Raw genomic sequence first — 21,537 nt, 5'->3', positions numbered from 1 at the left:
GAGATGGTGCCACTGCACTCCAGCCTAGGTGATGGAGCTAGACCCAGTGTGGGCAAGCAAGTACCATCATGTGTAGTAGCATATAGTTCACCTTCTAGTTGGACAGAATCACTGCCATAAACAAAGTTAATTGCTCTTGGCATATGTGGGATACATATATGAGGTAAAAGTTTTTGACAGCTTTTTATTCTATCATCAAAAATTTAGGCTGGGCGCGGTGGCTCACGCCTGTAATCCCACCACTTTGGGAGGCTGAGGCGGGCGGATCACCTGAGGTCAGGAGTTTGAGACCAGCCCGGCCAATGGTGAAACTCTGTCTCTACTAAAAATACAAAAATTAGCTGGATGCAGTGGCGCGTGCCTATAGTCCCAGGTACTCGGGAGGCTGAGGCTGGAGAATCGCTTGAACCCAGGAGGCAGAGGTTGCAGTGAGCCAAGATTGTGCCACTGCATTGCAGCCTGGGTGACAGAGTGAGACTCCGTCTCAAAAAAAAAAAAAAAAAAAAAATTATTCCACAAGAGAGGAAATTTTTTTTCACTTAATTATTTTATGAGCTTGATCTAAACTGGCAAAGATGATTTGGGTGTGAGTGGCCAATAAGGGTGCTGTTACTTGCTTAAAAGAGGGTGCATCTGAATATCAGTCCACACACTGCTTCATCAAAAGAACAACAGTTAGGGGAAAGCCTCTTGATCTTGATTATATTTCTAAGGAATAGTGAAAATTAGGAATGTAGTTAGTTGGCAACCACAAAGTGTATGTCATTTCAACATACAGTTTAGAAAACAGGAAAGTCCAAGACTGCTTTTTCTTACCAGACTAATCTGGCTGTCAAGGGGATAGGTGCCCATCTCAGTTTTTGAAATAAGAAATAATATAAAAACATTTCTTCAGGACTCTGAAGTTACCAGTAAATGACATTTCTATGTTCTCAAGTGGCTTGCTGAAGAAGTTTATTTTCAAATAGGCTGAACCTATCACTTCAGGCCAAAGTAGCATAATATCGAGGATAAGATGTCAGGACTTTTAAAGATCAAATTGTGGTATAAATAACTGTACAGGAGTATGTCTTTTACAATTGAAGATGTTCTTTATTCATCAGAGAAATAAATTGATAATGTATTATTTGGCATATTTAGAAACTGCATGCAGTAGTACAACAGAAAATGAAGACACACTTTTCAGACCACATGCAAGCAAAGAAAAGAATAGAAATCAATTTGTTTCCCTCTCTGGCTTGAAGAGTCTTAACGTTCCATCTTCAGGGCCCAGTATTTTGACCAGCTTAGTTTCTGATGGAGCCCTAAGAGTGGTCTTCAGAGAGAAATTGCTCCATAATTTTTAGGTTCATGTGTGATTGAAAAATCATAGTATTCAGCAGAAACACCTGCTGTCATTCCTGAAAATCATTTAGCTGTGAGTTAGCATTGTGGCAGTATAAATGTGAGAAACTGACCTAGTCGTGACAAGTGAAACACTCAGGATTTGGAGCTTGTTAAATGGGAGGCTCTTTAAAACTCTCTGCATGTTTTGTGAGTATGAAATCCTCTTCTTTTTAAGAGGATTTTTCTGTGGGGCGGGTCACTCGGATCACACAAGATACTGATTTCTGTCATTGAGAAAGAAGATGTAGACCCCAGTCCTTCTCTTTTGTCCCTGTTAGACCAGAGAGCCTCTAGAGCAAACTTTCTAACCTGTGGCCCAGGATGGCTTTGAATGCGGCCCCACACAAATTCGTAAACTTCCTTAAAACATCATGAGTTTTTTTTGCGATTTTTTTTTTGAAGCTCATCAGCTATCATTAGTGTTAGTGTATTTTATGTGTGGCTCGAGACAATTCTTCTTCTTCCAATGTGGCCCACATTGAAGGAAGCCAAGAGCTTGGACACCCCTGCTGTAGAGGATCTCCATGGCTGCTTAGAGAATGCCTGCTCTTGTGTATTCATGAGACCCGCCCATTGGGCTGGCTTTCCCTAATGTCCTACTAGGAACTGGCAATTGGCCTTGTGAGAACCCAGACTGAAGCATATTCTTCTTTTGTTTCTCTGGCACAGAAACTTGCCTTCATGGTGTCTCTAGGGTTGGTAACACATGACCATCTAGAAGGTAAGAGAAGATATTCTTGGCACTGCCTTTTTTTCTGGCCCACAGCTTTGTTCCTGAAAATGATGTTTGATTGAATTCCTGGAATAGAAAATTGGAACACAAATAGAGTATGATTCAGCCAGTGTGGACTTTATTTCCTTTAGTGGGAAAATTGCCTTCCCTCTGTCTAATGTTCCTATCATTATCCACACTACTGTCCTGGGAAAACCTCCCCAGTTGCCTAAATTCAGGTGACTTCTGTTCATTTAGGGGAGCTCTTCTTTTTCTGAACAGCACAGCGAAGTGCTCTTCTGATAAGCCTTTATATTTTCTGGTCACTCCAGGTTATCAGAATGTTGACAACAGTTACAAAGCTATACCTGTCCTGATTATTTAATTCAAGAATGATGAACTTTGGTTACTCAGTTTAAGTCTTATGGATAAAGCTCATCCAGACCTATATATACAGCAGTCTAAAAATCAGGACAACTTGTTTACAAGTGTTGTCTATTGTTAAACTCTCAACAGAGAACCACGTGTAGGACAGCGTGGTCTTGCAGGTGAGAGTAGATGGTCCTACATATTTGCTTCCAGTAGTGTGCTTGCCTCTGCTGAGGCTTCAGTGAAACAGAGACTTGTCCCTGATTCTGATTTCTTATGGGAAAACCAATAGATAAAACAATGAAGTTAAGTTTTTTAGGTTCTCCATGCCTCTCTGCTAATCAAAACCTTTTCTTCTCTCAAGAAATCCAAAGCAAGAGGCAAGAGCGAAAAAGAAGAACAACAGCAAATCCGGTCTACAGTGGAGCAGTCTTTGAGCCAGAGGTATTACTGGTCAGCATCTGGCCCTTCCCTCATGTTCCAGTTTTATTTATGAGCTGTTCAGTGCCTCCCCTCTGAAAACCTGCTGAAGAGCAGCACCCTGATTGTACTTGGCCAGTTCTGTGAAGTGGTAGATTTTTTTTGACTTATCATTTTTATTAGTCACTGCTTACCCCTTAGGTTTTTCTCCTAAGTTTCAGCAGATACATGCCTACCTTAAAATTTTAATTCATCCTGACTTCAATACAGCTGTCATCGGCAACAGAGGCAGACTTCTCTGAGAGAGTCTCTGAGAGCCAAGTACATACAATAAAACCCTTGAGCACTGAGACCTTAGGATGATTAGCACTAACTAGTCGGCATGTTGACAGTCATGCCATGCTTGGTCTTTAGCTTGTGCCGGTATTAGTAATAACCACACTACTCAACAGTCACCTTTCCTCCTTCAATCCTCAAAGCGTAAGAAGAGTGCAGTGACATACCTAAACAGCACAATGCACCCTGGGACCCGGAAGAGAGGTGAGGACCTTTTTGTATCTCTCCCTTGCTGCTGTTGCTTTTGCTTTCTGTGTGTGTTTCTTCCCCTTCCCTCCTCCCATCATTATAGGACCTAACTCCTCTATCCTTTGAAAATAGTTTTGTTGTTGTTCTCTGAGAATGGGAGAGAAAAGAGAATGAGATTTCTTATTAGAGTTCTGTATGCTGAATCAAAAGCTGACTTTACTAGGATTCTGGCAAAGCTGACTCAGGGGAATGGCTTAATGTAGCATTTCTGCCCCAAGCCTGCCAGGCCATCCATGAATAGCACAGTGAACAGAACCCCATGTAAAAGGAAGCATTTGAGAGTCATTAAGCAGAACAGAGCACTGCCGTTGCCAAGGTGTTCCTAATAGCGTCTTGGTTGTCCTGCTGCCGGCAAGGCCAGAGTGTGACGCTGAGTTTCTTGGAGCTGCAGACTTTCCAGGAAGGAAAGAGGTAGCCACACTTGAGAACTTAGAATCTTTGAGAAGAGGGCATCTCCAACTAAGGAAGAAAAGGTCACTCTCAAAACAGGCTCCCTAAAGAACAGATTCCTAAAGAGCTCCAATCCCATATTTCAGACCTTCCCATGGACATTCCAGAATCTTACTCTTAGGCAGAGCAGAAAAAACAGCAGTAGCAGCAGCAGTGTCTCTCACCATGCAGGTCTAAATAGGTCTTAACAGCTCAGGGTTTGAGCTCATAAACAAGGTACTGAAATTTTTCTTTGATGTCAGTAATACATCCCAAGGTCCTTTTCTCCACATGGTAATGTGTCCCTGAATTATAGTTGCAGGCTAGAAAGGTTGCAGAGTGAGCGGAGTAGCATACTAATTTTTGCATGTGCACACACAGTCTCAGAGCTACTGGAAGCTCAGGAGGTAATCCTGACCCTTTGTCTGCCTTAGGCAGGACTACACTATTACCATTCCCTCTCCACAAAAGAGATATACCCACCCTTAGTAACCCATTCTAATGTTTCATCAGTCCTGTCCTTCAAGTACTCAAAAATATTTAGATGGGAAACCCTAAGTCATGGCTTTATATTGATTCCTGGGCCACAGTAACCAGTACTCTAAGTTATTTTTGTTTTGTTTTGTTTTGTGCTTGGTGATTTTTTTAGTGACCCCTGATGCCGTTCTCGGAAAGGAGCCCCCCCAGCCAGAAGCCACAATAATTGGCCTGATAGTGGGCAGTATCTGCTAAGAGGACAGGGGTTAAATGAGCCAGAAGGACCTTGGCATCTCTTGCTAAGGTCAGAGGATAAAAGCCTGCATCCACAGTGCCTAGGATATGCCTTTTGTGGGTAAACAAGAGAGCATTCATCTTGTTCTTCCCCTTCCAGCAGCACTGAACTCCCTAGAAAAGATAAACCAGTACGATCTGTCTTTGTACTATAGGCATCACCAATTTAACACAGAGAGGTAATATTTTTGTAACATCTGACAGAATCATGACTCTTGTGCATAATCCTAATATAAATGATAACTGTTGGCAAAGTCATGATCCTACATACCATTTACCAGTGCTTATAGGCAGTTTCGTACCTCTCTGGCCCTTTTTTTTCCTTTGGTGTGTTGGGCATATACTTTTGATCACTCATAGCTTAGAAGCAATGACCTTGCCCCTAGAAGACAAGGGCCCTGACTTAGATATGTGGTAAGGCAAGAGTGGCTGACCTAGACTTTCTGTACCCACAGGGCTCATTTAAGTTCCTTTGTAGCCTTGAAGTTTGAGTCAAAATGCTCTTACACAAATCAGGTCTCTCAGTTAGGAGTGCTGATGGGAGGGCCTTTCCTGAGACTTTTAAACAGCCCCAATTTTTAGAGATGTAGTTTATCAGGATGTTTGTCATGTAAAGTGGGGGAGACAGCTGCCAGTCAACTGGGGAGGGTATCCAGGGACAGAAATACTTAAACATTAATTGCTAAGCCCAGAGCATCTTTTAAGCTCTTAGGTTTCAGCTACTCCCAGAACATGCCTCTCAATAGCTCTAAAAGCAAGGGATAAGAATAGTTAACTTGAATTTTGCCTCCTTGCTTTGCCGGTCTCCACCCTCATAAAATGCAGACAGAATAGAGAAGGAAAAGCAGAAATCCTAAATAAATCAGTTTGTGGGAACTGAGAATCATTAATAGTATTGTGAGAATGCTGATTGCAGAGAAACCTTAGAGAACAGTATGCAAGATATGAAAAAATAATAAATTCGGCCGGGTGCGGTGGCTCACACCTGTAATCCCAGCACTTTGGGAGGCCAAGATGGGCGGATCATGAGGTCAGGAGATCGAGACCATCCTGGCTAACACGATGAAACCCCGTCCCTGCTAAAAATACAAAAAATTAGCTGGGCACACGCCTGTTGTCCCAGCTACGTGGGAGGCTGAGGCAGGAGAATGGCTTGAACCCGGGAGGCGGAGGTTGCAGTGAGCCGAGATCGTGCCACAGCACTCCAGCCTGGGTGACAGAGCGAGATTCCGTCTCAAAAAATAAATAAATAAAATAAACTCATTCCTGGCCCTGGCTCCCACTGGGCTTTGACATCTTGGTTCTTGCACTAGAAATCTCAAATTGCAATAGTCCAGGAACTTCACCACAATCTGCCCAAGGTGAGGTCTTTCTACATAAGCCAGCACCTTCTGTCATTCTCCAGAGCTCTCTTATCCTCCCTTCTCTTGAGAGTCATATAGTTGTTTCTAATGACATTTAAATCTTTGCTTCTCTTCCTTCCTTTGGGACTGTTGAATTAACCTTCTGTCTGCTACCTCACTTCCTTTTCCATGCTAGCCAATGAGGAACACTGGCCAAAGGTATGTAAGATCATTTTCCCCCTCTCTTTCCCTCCCCCTTTTTCCCTTTTGTTCCCTTCTCTTGGTATATAGGTCGTCCTCCAAAATACAATGCAGTGCTGGGGTTTGGAGCCCTTACCCCAACATCCCCCCAATCCAGTCATCCTGACTCCCCTGAAAATGAAAAGACAGAGACCACATTCACTTTCCCTGCACCTGTTCAGCCTGTGTCCCTGCCCAGCCCCACCTCCACAGACGTAAGTAACTTGGGAAAAGCACACTGTCTTTCTGAGAGCTTAAATTGGGAAAAGCGTTATCATATGTTGTCTCCTTATCGACTTGCACCTTCTTGACTAACCCTGGAACAGCAATTAAACACTATAGAATGCTTTTTATGCCATGTAAGGCAGCTTTCTTCTGAGTTTCCAGGCCTTCCATGTCCTTGAGAAACATGTTAAATATAACCTCATGGAACTCAGCCAGCCTTCAGAGTCTGAATTTGATCTACTGTGAATGAGTTCTCAGAAAACAGATGGGGTGGGGAGATCAGCTCATACAGTTGAGAGGTGTGCAGGTTTCTATCATCAGTGTTTTGGGAGTGGGGAAAATGAACAAGACATACAGTCCCCCAGCAGCCCTTGTTTGCTGCTTCAAATACAATTCCAAAAGTGGAAAGTTTTCTTTAGAGCAACTGTTGATCAGAAACTGTTGAGCAGAAACTCTGCTCTTTAGAGCAGAGTTGATCAGAAACAGGTTCCGGAAAAACTGTCAAATACTTAGTAGCCCTTCACCCACAAACTGCAGGAATGTGAACTAGTGCTCTAAATGTTTAAATGAACCTCAACAAAGCTCAGAATTCACTCAGCAGATACTCACTGAGCGCTACTCTGCTGAGCAAGTGCTATTCTTGAGGCTGGGGATACAGCAGGGAACAAAACCAACTCCCTGTCCTCAAGGAGCTCATCTGAAGAGGCAGATAATAAGAAAGTGAATATATAATGTCAGGTAATGATAAGTGCTATGAAGAAAAATGGGGCCGGGCATGGTGGCTTATGCCTGTAATCCCAACACTTTGGGAGGCCGAGGCAGGCAGATCATCTGAGTCAGGAGTTCAAGACCAGCCTGGCCAACATGGCGAAACCTGGTCTCTACAAAAACACAAAAATTAGCTGGGCATGGCGTGCTCCTGTAATCCCAGTTACTCTGGAGGCTGAGGCAGGAGAATCCCTGGAACCCAGGAGGCGGAGGTTGCAGTGAGCAGAGATTGTGCCACTGCACTCCAGCCTGGGTGACAAGAGTGAGACTCCATCTCTAAAAAGAAATCAAAAATGGAATGGATTTAAGGGCATATAGCATACTGGCAGGAGGCTGATGTTTATGAAGAGTGGTGAAGCCTCGGGAGGATCTGGGGGAAGAGCCTGCCAGGCAGAGGGAACAGCAGTGCAAAGCCCTGAGGTGGGAGTGTACATGGCATCTTGAAAGAAAAGCAAGAGGGCCAGGATAGCGGGGGCAGAGCAAGCTGGCCAGGGTGGTGGGAAATGAGGCCTCAGAAGTGGCTGGGCCAGTTGCGCAGGGCTTTGTGGCTTTCGTTCTCAGTAAAATGGGAGACCATTACAGGGTTTTGGGCAGAGGAGTGACATAATTTTTCAGTATTTATTTTGAAAATTTTCAAACCTACAGAAAAGTTACAATAATGGTACAAAGAACCAATGTATATCCTTCACATTGATTCATCAGTTGTTAACATTTTGCCTATGCTTCTCACCTACCATACACACTTATTTTAGGGGAACAAGGTAACAAGAAGTTGCAGACTTCATGAATCTTCACCCTAAAATATTTTGCTATATATCTCATAAGAGCAAAGATACTCTCTTATGTAGGTACAATGCATTTATCAAATTGAGGAAATTTAACACTAATAAAATATTACTATATAAAATATACAGTCCAATTCAGATTGCTCCATTTGTCCCTTACTTACTTTTGTGACACTTTGTTTTTCCTGCTTCAGGGTCCAATTCAAGATTACTCTTGACATTTATTGTCATGATATTGTCTGTTTGGTAATCCTTTATTTTGGAAGAGTTTCTCAGTCTTTGTCTTTCATAACATTGACGTTTTTAAAAAGATAGCCAGTTCTTCTGTAGAATGCCTCTCCATTTGGATTGTCTGATTTTTTTTCTCAGCAGTAGATTCAGGGTATGCATTTTTGCAGGAGCACTAATAAGTGACGATGGGTCATTATCAGGGCATCATAGCAGGGGGCACGTGTTGTCAGTCTCTTCTGTTGTTGGTGATGTTAACTTTCATCTCCTAAGATAGTTTCTATCAGATTTTTCCACCTGTAAATGTGCCTTTTTCCTGTGGTGGAGATAGCTTTGAGTCTGTATGAATATCCAGTTTCCCAACAAACTGTTATCTAATGATAGCATCCTTTAATGATTATTGCTTGCACTTATTATTTTTAAGATGTATGCGAAATCAACTTGGATTTTAAAAAGGATCACTGTGTCTAAAATATGCAGAAGAAAAGGGCCTATAGGGAAAATAGGATGGAAGCAGGAAGACCAGTTAGGAGGCTTTTGCAGTTGTCCAGGCAAGAGATGATGATGGGCAGGCACAGTGGCTCACGCCTGTAAATCCCAACACTTTGGGAGGCTGAGGTGGGCGGATTGCTTGAGCCCAGGAGTTCAAGACCAGCCTGGACAACATGGCAAGACCCCTGTCTCTACAAAACATTAAAAAATTAGCCAGGTGTGATGGCAACATAGTGAAACCCCGTCTCTACTAAATATACAAAAATTAGCCGGGCATACTGGTGTGCCCCTTTAGTCACAGCTGCTTGCAAGGCTGAGGTGGGAGGATCACTTGAGCATGGGAGGCTGAGGCTGCAGTGAGCCATGATTGCGCCACTGCACTCCGGCCTGGGTGACAGAACAAGACCCTGTCTCAAAAAAAAAAAAGGAAAGAAAGATGATGATGATAGCTTGGAAGAAGCAGAGATGGAGAAAAGTGATCACATCTGCATATATTTTGAAGAGCCATCAGGATTGAATATAGGTTATGAGAAAAAGAATGGTCAAGGAGAAAACCAAAGTTTTTGGCCTAAATGACTAGAAAGATGAAGCTTCCATTTACTAAAGATTAAGAGAGGAGCAGATCTGAGGAGGGAAATAAAGAGTTTCATTTCACACATGTTCCAGTTATTTGGTGAATTACAGAGCTTGTCATTGACCATCCTAAGATAAAATGTCCCTTGAACTTGAAGGTTCTCAGAACCTACTAGTGGCACACCCCTCTCCAAGGAGCAGCAGAATACCATATGAATATTCTGAGTTAAAATTCCAGAGGTAACAAAGAAAGTGTTAGCTTTGGAGGACTAGGGTCATAGAAGAATTCTGTTCTCTTGACAGGTTTCCTTGTTTCCTTCCTTAGACGTCGCTGGTGGTTACAGATTCATCATTCTCTAAAGATTCAGCATTTTGTCTCGCTTTCCTGACTTTTGGCATTAATAATTGACACAGGTTTCCTAACTCTCCTGTTAATGAGCAGCAGGGTCTCTCTCAGAAATCTTGTTTGCTAGCGCCAAAGATTATCCCAGCTTTTTCTCAGTTGAAGTATTGCCAAAGGATCACCAGCTCATTGGCCTCTTGGTAGAGCTCTCCCTCTAGGGTGGTACACAAATGCTAGGGGACAGATGATTTTGTGGTTCTGCATGTGAGTCTCTCTCCTAAACAGTGTTGTTTTTGTTGTATTTTTTGGGTCAATTGGGATTATGGTTTTCTTTGAAAGATTGAACCCAAAGGATCCACTCATCAACTCACAAACTAAGAGCTTCTGCCAGGTTTTTTTTTTAAATTGAAACATTCTTTTTCTTTTCAGAAATCTACAGGTAAAAGAAAGCTTTTCTAAAGAACTCCCTAAGTTAAACTCAGCAGAAGGTATTTTTAAGATAATTTTGACTTCTCCTTTTACAGTATCCCAGTAGTGGCAGTGATTAAAATCAACACACAGGTCTCTGTATGTTTGCTGCTGGGTAGCATAAGTTCCAACAACATTAATTAAACAATAACACTTGAGAGGCAGGCATTTCTAGGGATCAATAACCATTTTGAGGGACTTGGTATAATACAAAACCTACCAGACACTAATCCTCTGGATGTACCGTGTTGCCACTATCATCATTTTTATGAGAAGGGAAGATATGTTAACATAATTATAAAAATTGTTTAGCACATGATGAAATTGCAGTTGGTATTGCCAGAGTGCTTCCTAAAAACATACGTCCTCAGCGCCTAGCAAAGCATCATGGGCCAGCTGTTTTTCAACTTACCTACTGTCTGGTTTATAGTAATAATTTGGTCAGTCATCAAAGCCTAAGCATTTTGACCTGGCATGGTGCCTCCGTAGGACTTCCTCTGCTCTTTTTAGGCAAAGAGCTGGTTCTGTATGGGTAAAATGTTTTGGCATTTTATATTCATTTCTATGGGCAGCAGTTCTCAAAGTGTAGTCTGGGAGTCCCCGAGACTCTTTCAGGGAGTCATAAAATCAAAACTATTTTCATAATGATACTAAACCATCATTTGCCATTTTCATTCTCATTCTCTCAAGACCGAACAGTGGGGTTTACCAGATATTGCATGATGTGTGATGATGTCACTCTGGCAGCTAATTGAATGTGTACCTCTGTGTTTTGGAGTTTAAAAATGTTTGAATATGCTTTGTTTGTAATTTTTCATGGTTCTGTAATTCAGAATTGAAAGTTTTTACCAGGCTGGGTAATAAAGGGAGACCCCCATCTCTACAAAAAATAAAAAAATTAGCCGGGCATGGTGGTATGCACTTGTAGTCCCAGCTACTTGGGAGGCTGAGGTGGGAGGATTACCTGAGCCTGGGAGGTCGAGGCTGCAGTAAGCCAAGATCACAGCACTGCACTCCAGCCTGGGTGACAGAGCCAGACCCGGCCTCAAAAAAAATTGTTTTTTAACTGCTATTAACAGTAAATATTAATAGATATAACTCATATAAAAGCTCTCTGGGATCCTCAGTAACTTTAAGAGTGAAAAGGGATCTTAACACCAAAAATTATAGGGTATATACACCAGATAGGAAGTTTCCTTTGGGAACTTAAATAAATTATTTAATTTTTATTTTCTGTCTTTCTGCCTTCTGTTTCTTGATGTGCTCCTTGCTCAGGAGCAAAGGAAAGTGAACGCCTCTTCGTTTATCCCAAGTCCCTCTGAATAAGATGCCCAGTTTGTCTCATTCACTCCATCACTGATAATTTTTTCTGTAGTTCACATAAAACAGTCTCTAAAATCACACATTTTAAATAAACTTTCTAAAGACGCAGACTCACCACTTAGGGATAAGGTTCAAGAAAGGCTGACCCTCTAGAGGAAAAGAGTAGCCCTCAGCCTGATTTTAATAATGAAGGAAGAAAATCATAGTTAATCTAGGGATGAAACCTTACCTCTTTTGGTGCCTAGAAGTTAAACTATTAGGCTACATTCACATGTAATATTTTAGAACATATGTTATCTTTTTTACTGTCCAGTGGTCATATTTTCCTACTAAGAAACATTAAAATCTGCCAGGCGCAGTGGCTCACACCTGTAATCCCAGCACTTTGGGAGGCCGAGGTGGGCAGATCATGAGGTCAGGAGTTCGAGACCAGCCTGACCAACATGGTGAAACCCTGTTTCTACTAAAAATATAAAAGTTAGTCAGGCGTGGTGGTGGACGCCTGTAATCCCAGCTACTCAGGAGTCTGAGGCAGGAGAATCGCTTGAATCCAGGAGGCAGAGGTTGCAGTGAGCCGAGATCACGCCACTGCCCTCCAGCCTGGGCAACAGAGCAAGAGACTCCGTCTAAAAAAAAAAAAAAGAAAAAGATTAAAATCCATCCACACTATGATGTATCTTAAAACTTGTGTAGCCTCTTTTCTGGGCTGCCAGATACCCTAGTGGATTACAGAGCAGGTTTCCCTTGGAGTGAAATTGTAGGTCCATGACGATGTGTTCCTTCACTGGTGGTGGTGGAGGGATTACATCATAGAAAGGAAGGATTCACATTCCTCTCTATTATTGCTTCCTGTGCACAATTTCTGTATTAGACCTTCTGGCAGAATAGCCAGGAAATCCACAGCAGCACATTGGCTTGACTTGCTGGGTCACCTCTAGCACTTCCCTTCAGTCTTCCCTTCCCTGGTGTTCTTATCAGTGGATTTAATCCCATCCAGAGAATGAGCTAGGCATTGACTCTCTGGAAAAGACCTCTTTAATAGCTCTTTTTTTTTTTTTTTTTTTGGGCTATGTTCTCCTCTTCCAATTTTAAGTAGATCTGCTTTATTCTGATGGTGCCTTCTGTTCAGAGGCTCCAGCAGACTTACCTGAGTCCTAACACTATCACGGTGATGGGGGTGGTAGAGAGACAGGACCAGCAGAACAGACTGGGGCTGCTCGTCTTTTTCCAGCTGGTGAAGTTTTTATAGGGATAAAGCCTCCCAGAATAGAATGGCCCATTGAACAGCAAACACAAAATACTGGTTTTAGGAGAACATTGTCAGCTGTTGCTTTGGCTTTTTAAATTCTTCATTTTAGAAAGAACTCGCATATGAATTTAATTTGTTTCTGACTTAATATTTTCCCATTTGAACTTTCACTGTATTTTTTTCTTCTTGAGCAAGCAAATTCAGGAAAACTCCAATATTTGTCTGTCTTCTTTCCCAGTCCTTCTAAACTCCCCCTAGAATTGATAGGTGATGAGAATTGTTTGTATCATGTTGTGAAACACTTTGATGAATGGATTTCCGTACCTGTAAGATTTATGATATGTAGGTTGTCCTCTACCAAAACATAATAAAACTCTTAGGTATCGCCTATAATGTTAATTTTGGCCTAGGCGACTATAGACCTCTCCTGTAAACTTTAAGAATACAGTAGTCCCGGCCGGGTGCAGTGGCTCACGCCTGTAATCCCAGCACTTTGGGAGGCTGAGGCAGGCAGATAGCCAGGTCAGGAGATCGAGACCATCCTGGCTAACACGTGAAACCCCGTCTCTACTAAAAATACAAAAAATTAGTCGGGGGTGGTGGCAGGCGCCTGTGGTCCCAGCTACTCTGGAGGCTGAGGCAGGAGAATGGCGTGAACCTGGGAGGCGGAGCTTGCAGTGAGCCGAGATCGCGCCACTGCACTCCAGCCTGGGTGACAGAGCGAGACTGTGTCTCAAAAAAAAAAAAAAAGAATACACTAGTCTCCCCCTTATCTGAAGTTTCACTTCTTATTGTTTCAGTTACGCATAGTCAACTGCAGTCTGAAAATATTAAGATGTTTTGAGAAAGAAAAAAGAAGATAGACCTCATTCCCATCTTTTATTACAGTATATCGTTATAATTGTTCTGTTTTCTTAGTCACTGTTGTTAATCTCTTATTGTGCCTAATTTATAAATTAAACTTTATTGTGGGTCTGCGTGTATAGAAAAACATATATATAGGGTTCAGTACGGAGGTTTCAGGCATCCACTAGGGGTCTTGGAACATATTCCCCAAGGATAAGGGGGGACTATTGTACTGTCCCCACCCAGGGAGCCTTAGCTATGTGGAGTGAGTAGGGGCATGTGCTATTGGTGATTCCTGCTTCTCTTGAGTACTCCTGGAACGAGGCAGCTGATTGTCCTAAAACATTTATATGCATCTAGAATGTGCATGTTAACATTAAAATTTTACCTTTTTTGTCCTTTTTCTTACCTTTCCTCTCAACTTTATAGGGTGATATTCATGAGGATTTTTGCAGCGTTTGCAGAAAAAGTGGCCAGTTACTGATGTGCGACACATGTTCCCGTGTATATCATTTGGACTGCTTAGACCCCCCTCTGAAAACAATTCCCAAGGGCATGTGGATCTGTCCCAGATGTCAGGACCAGGTACTGTGGGTGGGTCCAACAGGGGAGGGGCCGAGGAGGACAAAGACACGGCCATCAGGAGGAATTCCTTTCCCGGGGAAATGGCAGTCTCTTCTCTCTCCCAGTCCGTCTCCGGGCTGCATCTTCCCTGTTTATGACACAGCACGCAGGCGCATGGCCTTCATTCCCTCAGAAGCCCTCTGCCATATTACTGAGCTGGATAGATGCTTCCTTGTATTTGAAATGACTTGTCTTCTCTTTAAAAGTCAAGACCCTTTAAAGTCCAGTGTGCCTCATTCTCTAGGAATGGTCCAGACCAAGTATATGGTTTTAAAACTCTTCTTTGGGAATAAAATTAAGGGAAATTGCCCAGTTAATTAATTAAAATAACACCCTGGGCCAGGCGTGGTGACTCAGGCCTGTAATCTCAGCACTTTGGGAGGCCAAGGCGGGCAGGTCACCTAAGGTCAGGAGTTCAAGACCAGCCTGGCCAACATGGCGAAACCCCATCTCTACTAAAAATATAAAAATTAGCTGGGCATGGTGGCAGGCACCTGTAATCCCAGCTACTTGGGAAGCTGAGGCAGGAGAATCGCTTGAACCCAGGAGGTGGAGGCTGCAGTGAGCGGAGGTCACACCACTGCACTCCAGCCTGGGTGACAAGAGCAAGACTCTGTCTCAAAAAAATAATACTACTAATAAAACAACACCCATTTCACTTTTAACCTATTTTGTTATATCAGGCTCAGAGAACTAAGTGTAAAGTGCTGTCGATATTTTATAGACTTAAAAGGCAAACATATTAGTAACTGTCCTAGCCTCCCTCCTTCTCTCTTTGGTTTCTGGTTGCCTTTTCTCAACTATGCATGTATATTTATGTCTTTATGATTTTATTATAAGCTGTCTCAAGTCTTTTTTAGAGGTAGGCAAAGTATAAATAATAAATAAGCAAGCCCAATAGCTCAGCAAGTACTGGGATTCTGCTCAGTTCCTTGGAATCCTGCTTTGAACAAATTCTGGTTTTCCCTTGTAATATTGTCCTCATCCTGCAGCCTGTGGTGCAGCGGAACACTTCTCTCACTGTCCTCCTCCTGATGCTGCTTTGTGACCTTCTGACGATTTTTGACATAGGGTCTAGATTATACTTTAGTATTTGGAACTAATATTTAATTTTCTTGGTCAGGCTGTCTTTGAGGGACATCGAAATCTAAAATTGAGACAGGCAGCCCATGTCAGGTCAAGGACGAAACTGCCAGTGGCTGCTGCCGTCATCCTGATGTGCAGCTTTTGTGTTGGTGGTTCTAGCTGTCGGGAGTGGTTGGGCGTCATGTGGCGTGTGTGAAAAGATAGGAGTGCTCAGCCAAGTCCCAGCTCCTTCTAAGCCTGGGCTCAAGTGTCCTGGCTCTTCCTGCCTTGAACTTGATTCTCCTAAGCTGATATTTGGAACTTTTTAGTCCAGAAACTATAGACCAGGGTTTTGCAACACTGCTACCATAAATCCTTCCTGGATTTTATCTGCCAGTAGCCACAGATACCACTGCTAGCTGTTACATAGAGGATGATGTGTGTTTAAACCTCCTTCTCAAGGTAAAATTCTAAAAATCTTTTCAGATGCTGAAGAAGGAAGAAGCAATTCCATGGCCTGGAACTTTAGCAATTGTTCATTCCTATATTGCCTACAAAGCAGGTAAGGAGTTATCCATACCCACTTTTTTGTAAGCTTCCCCTTGTTTGAAAAAAATACTGGCAGTATTTGTTTTATTCTCAAAAGGGAATTTAAATTTAAAAATGAAAACCTTTTGCCCTTAACTATTGGAGGAAACAAAGCAAATGAAAACTTTTTATTGGATAAAGTGGAAAACTTCTGTAGCATTTATTATTATTATTATTCATTTATTTTTTGAGACAAGGTCTCACTGTATCAACCCAGGCTCGGGTGTTGTGGCATGATCACAGCTTCCTCCTCCTGGGCCCAGTCGATCCTCCTACCTCAGCCTCCCAAATAGCTGAGACTATAGGTGTGTACTACCATGACCAGTTAACTTTAGTATTTTTTGGTGGAGACAGGTTTCGCCATGTCACCCAGGCTGGTCTCGAACTCCTGGGCTCAAGTGATTCACCTGCCTTGGCCTCCCAAAGTCCTAGGAGTACAGGCATGAGCCATCATGCCTGGCCTGTAGCACTTCTTGGGGGAAGAAAATGAGATGTGGTATCTCATTTATGTAAAGCCAGACCCAAGCCACCGACAGTTTTAGCATACTGTACACAGAAAAAGGAAAAGTCCAGGTGGGCAGATTCTCTGCACTGGGTTGTAGGACTCATGGGAGCTCTGGGGAAAATACCTTCTTTGGCAGGCATTCTGAGCACAGAGGACATTTCAAAGAATTAATTGTCAAAAACTGTTCCTTTTTTTTTTTTTTTTTAGCAAAAGAAGAGGAGAAACAGAAGTTACTTAAATGGAGTTCAGATTTAAAACAAGAACGAGAACAACTAGAGCAAAAGGTGAAACAGCTCAGCAATTCCATAAGTGTAAGTAAACCTCATGCCTTCAGCAGTCGATACATAGGTGCAGAGACCTAGGCCTTTCCAATATACGTAACAGTACGTGTGGGCCCCAGGCTGTTTCGGGTCCTTCTGTTTATTAACGTGATTAACTTGGGCAAATGCAGTTTGCCATCCAGTTAGAGTTCAGACCTCAGGTACAGGCGGCCAGTTGGTAGGTGGTGCCTTACCCAAGCTCTGTAACATCCTCTTGGCTTTAATCAGAGAGAGGATTTTCAGTCTTCAGGCTGAATAAGTAACAGCTACAACAGTGTAGCCACAGCCCTGCGTATTCCTGACAGTGTGTGGGGGGAGCGTAGCGCCTCACCTGACACTGAGCAGACACAGACCAGGTCCCCTCGTGTGATTCTTCCTAGTCACCTGAGCGAGTGGGCCCATCCATACGGCCCTCCCTCGCTCTTTCTTCCACACCATGCTGATTGCATTTCCCGGTTTTCCTGACCAGTGTGAGGAAGCGGGCTTTCTAGAGACAAGTATTGGAAGTAAGTACTGCCCAGCCCGGCCTGTCCAAGTGGGAAAGAGGGTTGTATTTGCAGCAGGGGGACAGAGGCTTCTCCCAGGCAAGGAGCCAGTCTTCTTTTCCATTGAGTAGGTCACCCTTGTTGGAGTGAAGTGACCTCAGCCCTCATGGATACCAGGTGGTGCCTTGTACTTGGTGGCAGTTGAACTGTCCTGCTTACCTGCTTTCTCCTCCTCACCATACCTACCCATGGCATGCAGATTTAACACCTCTTTCCTCTCTTTCCCTGCCTAAAATAGAAGCCAGCAGGTGTGGGAAGCTGAGGGCAAAAGGGCAAAAGACTCCAAGTCCCCGGCTGAGCAGAAGGTGTACTGGCTGCAGGCCTTTGTCCTTGGGGCTTCGATCCTCCTAAATGCTGCTGGCCTGTCGTCTCACTTCCTGCTGCCCTCAGATGGAATCCAGATAGCACTGCGTGTTTTCCACCCTGGAGAGCTCAGTCCAGTCCTGAAGGCTCCCCAGTTAGCATGACAGAAGCATATCAAAACCTGCCTAAACAGGCTGCAGGACAGCTGTGGGAACTTTTTTTTTTTTTAAACAACCTTTGTTTGGAAGTCTGATGGCGGCTCTGCCGGTTTGTTTTTAAGCGTTAGTACTCCTGTGTGTTGGTGCCCGCATGCTCTTTCTCCCTCTGTTGCCTCTGGGACCTGGGACCCCCCAGCCTACCCACTCCACCCGCCCTGTTCCTTAGGTGGTAGCCGCCCACTCCACTGAGGAACACAGCAAGGCCCAGGGGCTGCCCAGCAGCCAGCAGAGCTTCTTCTCCCTGGGCAGAGAGAAGGCGCTCTGCTCTTAGGGGCTGCCAGGCCTGTTAGAAACCAGGCGGCTCAGTGCCACTGCCCTTGTCATTTGCTGCAGAAATGCATGGAAATGAAGAACACCATCCTGGCCCGGCAGAAGGAGATGCACAGCTCCCTGGAGAAGGTAAAACAGCTGATTCGCCTCATCCACGGCATCGACCTCTCCAAACCTGTAGACTCTGAGGCCACTGTGGGGGCCATCTCCAATGGCCCGGACTGCACCCCCCCTGCCAATGCCGCCACCTCCACGCCGGCCCCTTCCCCCTCCTCCCAGAGCTGCACAGCGAACTGTAACCAGGGGGAAGAGACTAAATAACAGAGCCCCTCTAGGAGAAGCCACGGGATCCCGGCGGCAAGGAGAACAGAACACTGAAGACTCTAGAAAAGCAAAGCCGGATTTCTGGAAAGTGCAGAATTCTTTTGGTTCTTTGGTTCCAGAGAGAGAGAAGATGCTTGTGCCAGGTGGCACCAGAGTTTGCCAATTGATCCTTCTTATTCTGTGTGTACATGCAAAGATTGGACCATGTTACATGAAATAGTGCCAGCTGGAGGTTCTTTGCCAGCACCATGCCAAGTGAAATAATATATTTACTCTCTCTATTATACACCAGTGTGTGCCTGCAGCAGCCTCCACAGCCACGATGGGTTTGTTTCTGTTTTCTTGGGTGGGGAGCAGGGACGGGCGGAGGGAGGAGAGCAGGTTTCAGATCCTTACTTGCCGAGCCGTTTGTTTAGGTAGAGAAGACAAGTCCAAAGAGTGTGTGGGCTTTCCTGTTTCTAAACTTTCGCTACTATAAAACCAAAAAAAGGAATTGAGATTTCACCAACCCCAGTGCCCAGAAGAGGGAAGGGGAGTGGCTGGAGGGAGCAGGGGGTGGGACAGTGTATCAAATAAGCAGTATTTAATCACCTCTGGCGGGGGCCTCGTGCAAGGGGAGACTGACACCAAGAACAGCCAGTAGGTTCTTCTCCCCTGCACTCTGCTCCCTGCGCGGTAACCCCACCACTCCTGAAGGCTGCCCAGTCTCCTTCCTTCCCTGCTTGGTGAATCGCGCATCTCCGTGGTTATCCCGCTGTCTCCTCTCCAAGAACAAGCAGAGCCCGGGCCACTGGCCCTTGCCCAAGGCAGGGAAGAAGGATGTGTGTGTCCAGGAAGGAAAAAAAGGTGGATCAGTGATTTTACTTGAAAACAAGCTCCATCCCTTTTCTATATTTATAAGAAGAGAAGATCTTGAGTGAAGCAGCACGCGACCCAGGTGTGTGTGAATTGAATGGAGACGTTTCTTTTCTCTTTCTTTAATTTTTGTTTTTGTTCTTTTTTTCTTTAAGGAAAGTTTTATTTTACTGTTCATTTTACTTTCTTGGTAACAAAAACTAAAATAAGGAATAGAAAAGCTGTTTTTCAGGCTGACAGTCCAATTAAGGGTAGCCGAGACCTTGCATGGTAGAGTAGGAATCATAGTGTCAGTGAGGTCCCGTGAGTCTTTGTGAGTCCTTGTGTCATCGTTCGGGCACTGTTTTTTTATGCAAGGGCAAAAATCTTTGTATCTGGGGAAAAAAAACTTTTTTTTAAATTAAAAAGGAAAATAAAAGATATTGAGGTCTTCCTAGTGTTACTTAAATTAAGATCAAGGTAAGAAACATTGTAAAAAAAAATTACAAAAGTGCTATTTGTTTCCTAAAAACAGTGATTTCTATTAAAAAGGTGTCAGAACTGGAGAAAATGCCGTGTAGTTATAATTTTTTAGCACAGACCCTGCTGATCACGATGACATTTTGCCGTGTGTGTGTCTCTAGACTGGTGGGCCAGTCTCCTTGAAGGACAGAGGCGGAGCTCCCCACCCTTCTCTCTCCTCAGAAAAGACCGTGCTCTCTTCTTGGTGCAGGGATCTTGTCTCCTGTTGTGAAGCCCAAATGGAAGTGTGGATGGTATCAGGGCCCTACCCGTGGTCTTCTCAGATTCTGCTAGAGCAAAAGGCTGGTGCCTAAATAAGATCCCTTCCTTTGGTGCTGCTTTTGGTCTTTCAGCCACCAGCATTATGAGTGCCTGGGGGACACCTCCGAGGGAACTGGCCAGCGGAGCTCTGTGGTGCGCACGCACCCTGGCCGTGACAGGAGGGTGCGGGAGTACAGGCTGGCTGCATCAGCCCTTGGTGCTTAGAACAGAGGAGGAGTGACATGTTTTGAGGGTACGTCTCTGAGACAGAGCCCCAGCGTAGCCTTCGCTCTGTCTTGCCTTTGGGGAGAGGTCTGAAGCTCCCACTCCTTTCTCTGCCTGTTGGCTCCAGGCACCAGAAATTTACTCCACTCCACCCACCCACAAGCCTCCTGGGTGACCCTGGGCTAGAATTGCTGCGCTTGCCTCGGCTTGGCCGGTTGTGGCCTCTCCTTGAGAAAACCAGGGTTGTGAAAGACTCAGACCATTCTCTCATCTTGCCTTGTCAGAAGTAAATTGTGTCAGATTTGTGCTCTCGCTGGAGACCTTTGCCCCTTGCGTGCCCCTGGCCGATGGGAGGGCGGTGGAGGCTCTGTACCCTGGCCCTGCTGGAGCATCTCCCCCAAGCCCACTCCAGGCCCTGGGAATGGCCAGAGTCTAGGAGAGGTAGAAACGATTCTATCAGCTTCTCTCCCACCCAATTAGGCCCAGAGAGACAAAGACAGATCTGAAAGCAAATGCAACAGAGAAGAGACACTTCTTAGAGTAAAATGTGTCTCATCTCTATCAGCCATCGCCTTTCATCTTCCCAAGGGCCTCAGAAGAAGGAATTAAGTTTGGCTGAACAGGCCTCAGAGTTAGGCCCTGGCTGCTTGATTGGCTGAGGGGGAAAGAGTTCCCTTTTCTCATTCAGAAACCAAGGTGCTGTGTCTAGTCAGGGAGCCTTGGAGATGCCTGGACTAGTTGGAGGAATCGTTGGCAGAGGATCAGAGACCAGCAGCAGGCTGTCTGCCCCGTCTAGAGCTCTTCCCCTCAACTTGTCTGGGCCCATCTGGGGGTTGCTACACAACACCTAACTTACCTTTTCCTGAAAGAAGTTGGGAAACCATCATCACTAGAGGCCGTTGCTCAGAGAGGAGCTGCCTGAGGAGTCTTGGGTCGGAGGACGGGGCTAGGAATTGACCAGGGCTTTGCCTGCCGCCCTCAGCAGTGTCGGGTACATTCTGACCTCGCCTGCAGCTGGGCTGTGGATTCTTCCTGACATTCAGATGTGAGCTGTTTTGGGAGTCAGCTAGTATGGAGTACGAGATGCAACCCAGCCCCCAAACCTACATTCTGCACTCAAATTCCAAAACACTGCTTTACTGTAAAGAAGAGGCCCCTGGCACCCAATCTCCCTGTCCTTCACTGTCCCCTCAGACCTGGGCGGGGAGGCGGGGGGGCCTGTGACCACCTGAGACATACACTCGTGACACTGCCCCACCCCAGCCACCTCCACTTGCTTCCTCCTCCTTCCCTCCGCTGCTCTTTCCCCACGGCCCAGAATTTAGCTGCTCTGACAGCCACTTTTGAGACCAGCTGGCTTTGCAGTCACTTCAGAGAG

At 44.6% G+C, this 21,537-nt stretch overlaps 1 protein-coding gene across 50 annotated transcripts in view; it reads left to right on the top strand.

Moving 5' to 3' along the window:
• Positions 1 to 19,722, top strand: part of PHF21A (PHD finger protein 21A) — a 185,783-nt gene extending 166,061 nt beyond the window's left edge. For 21 of the 50 annotated variants that reach the window (XM_016920751.4, XM_016920739.4, XM_016920740.4 and 18 more), the window contains 8 exons: positions 2,056 to 2,107; positions 2,832 to 2,911; positions 3,367 to 3,427; positions 6,307 to 6,470; positions 13,985 to 14,140; positions 15,731 to 15,806; positions 16,545 to 16,648; positions 18,057 to 19,722. In XM_016920751.4, the coding sequence (XP_016776240.1) occupies positions 2,056 to 2,107; positions 2,832 to 2,911; positions 3,367 to 3,427; positions 6,307 to 6,470; positions 13,985 to 14,140; positions 15,731 to 15,806; positions 16,545 to 16,648; positions 18,057 to 18,314 (951 nt within the window). In that variant the 3' untranslated portion in view covers positions 18,315 to 19,722. Of the gene's footprint in view, positions 1 to 2,055; positions 2,108 to 2,831; positions 2,912 to 3,366; positions 3,428 to 6,211; positions 6,235 to 6,306; positions 6,471 to 13,984; positions 14,141 to 15,730; positions 15,807 to 16,544; positions 16,649 to 17,037; positions 17,164 to 18,056 lie in introns of all 50 variants that reach the window. The other 29 variants (XM_054662261.2, XM_024347083.3, XM_024347084.3 and 26 more) reach the window with 3 other exon arrangements.
• Positions 19,723 to 21,537: the final 1,815 nt, after the last annotated feature.

Source organism: Pan troglodytes, chromosome 9 (assembly GCF_028858775.2).
Source record: "Pan troglodytes isolate AG18354 chromosome 9, NHGRI_mPanTro3-v2.0_pri, whole genome shotgun sequence".
NCBI lineage: Eukaryota > Metazoa > Chordata > Mammalia > Primates > Hominidae > Pan > Pan troglodytes.
The sequence above is the reverse complement of the archived record's forward strand: the minus strand, read 5'-3'. Positions and strand labels throughout refer to the sequence as shown.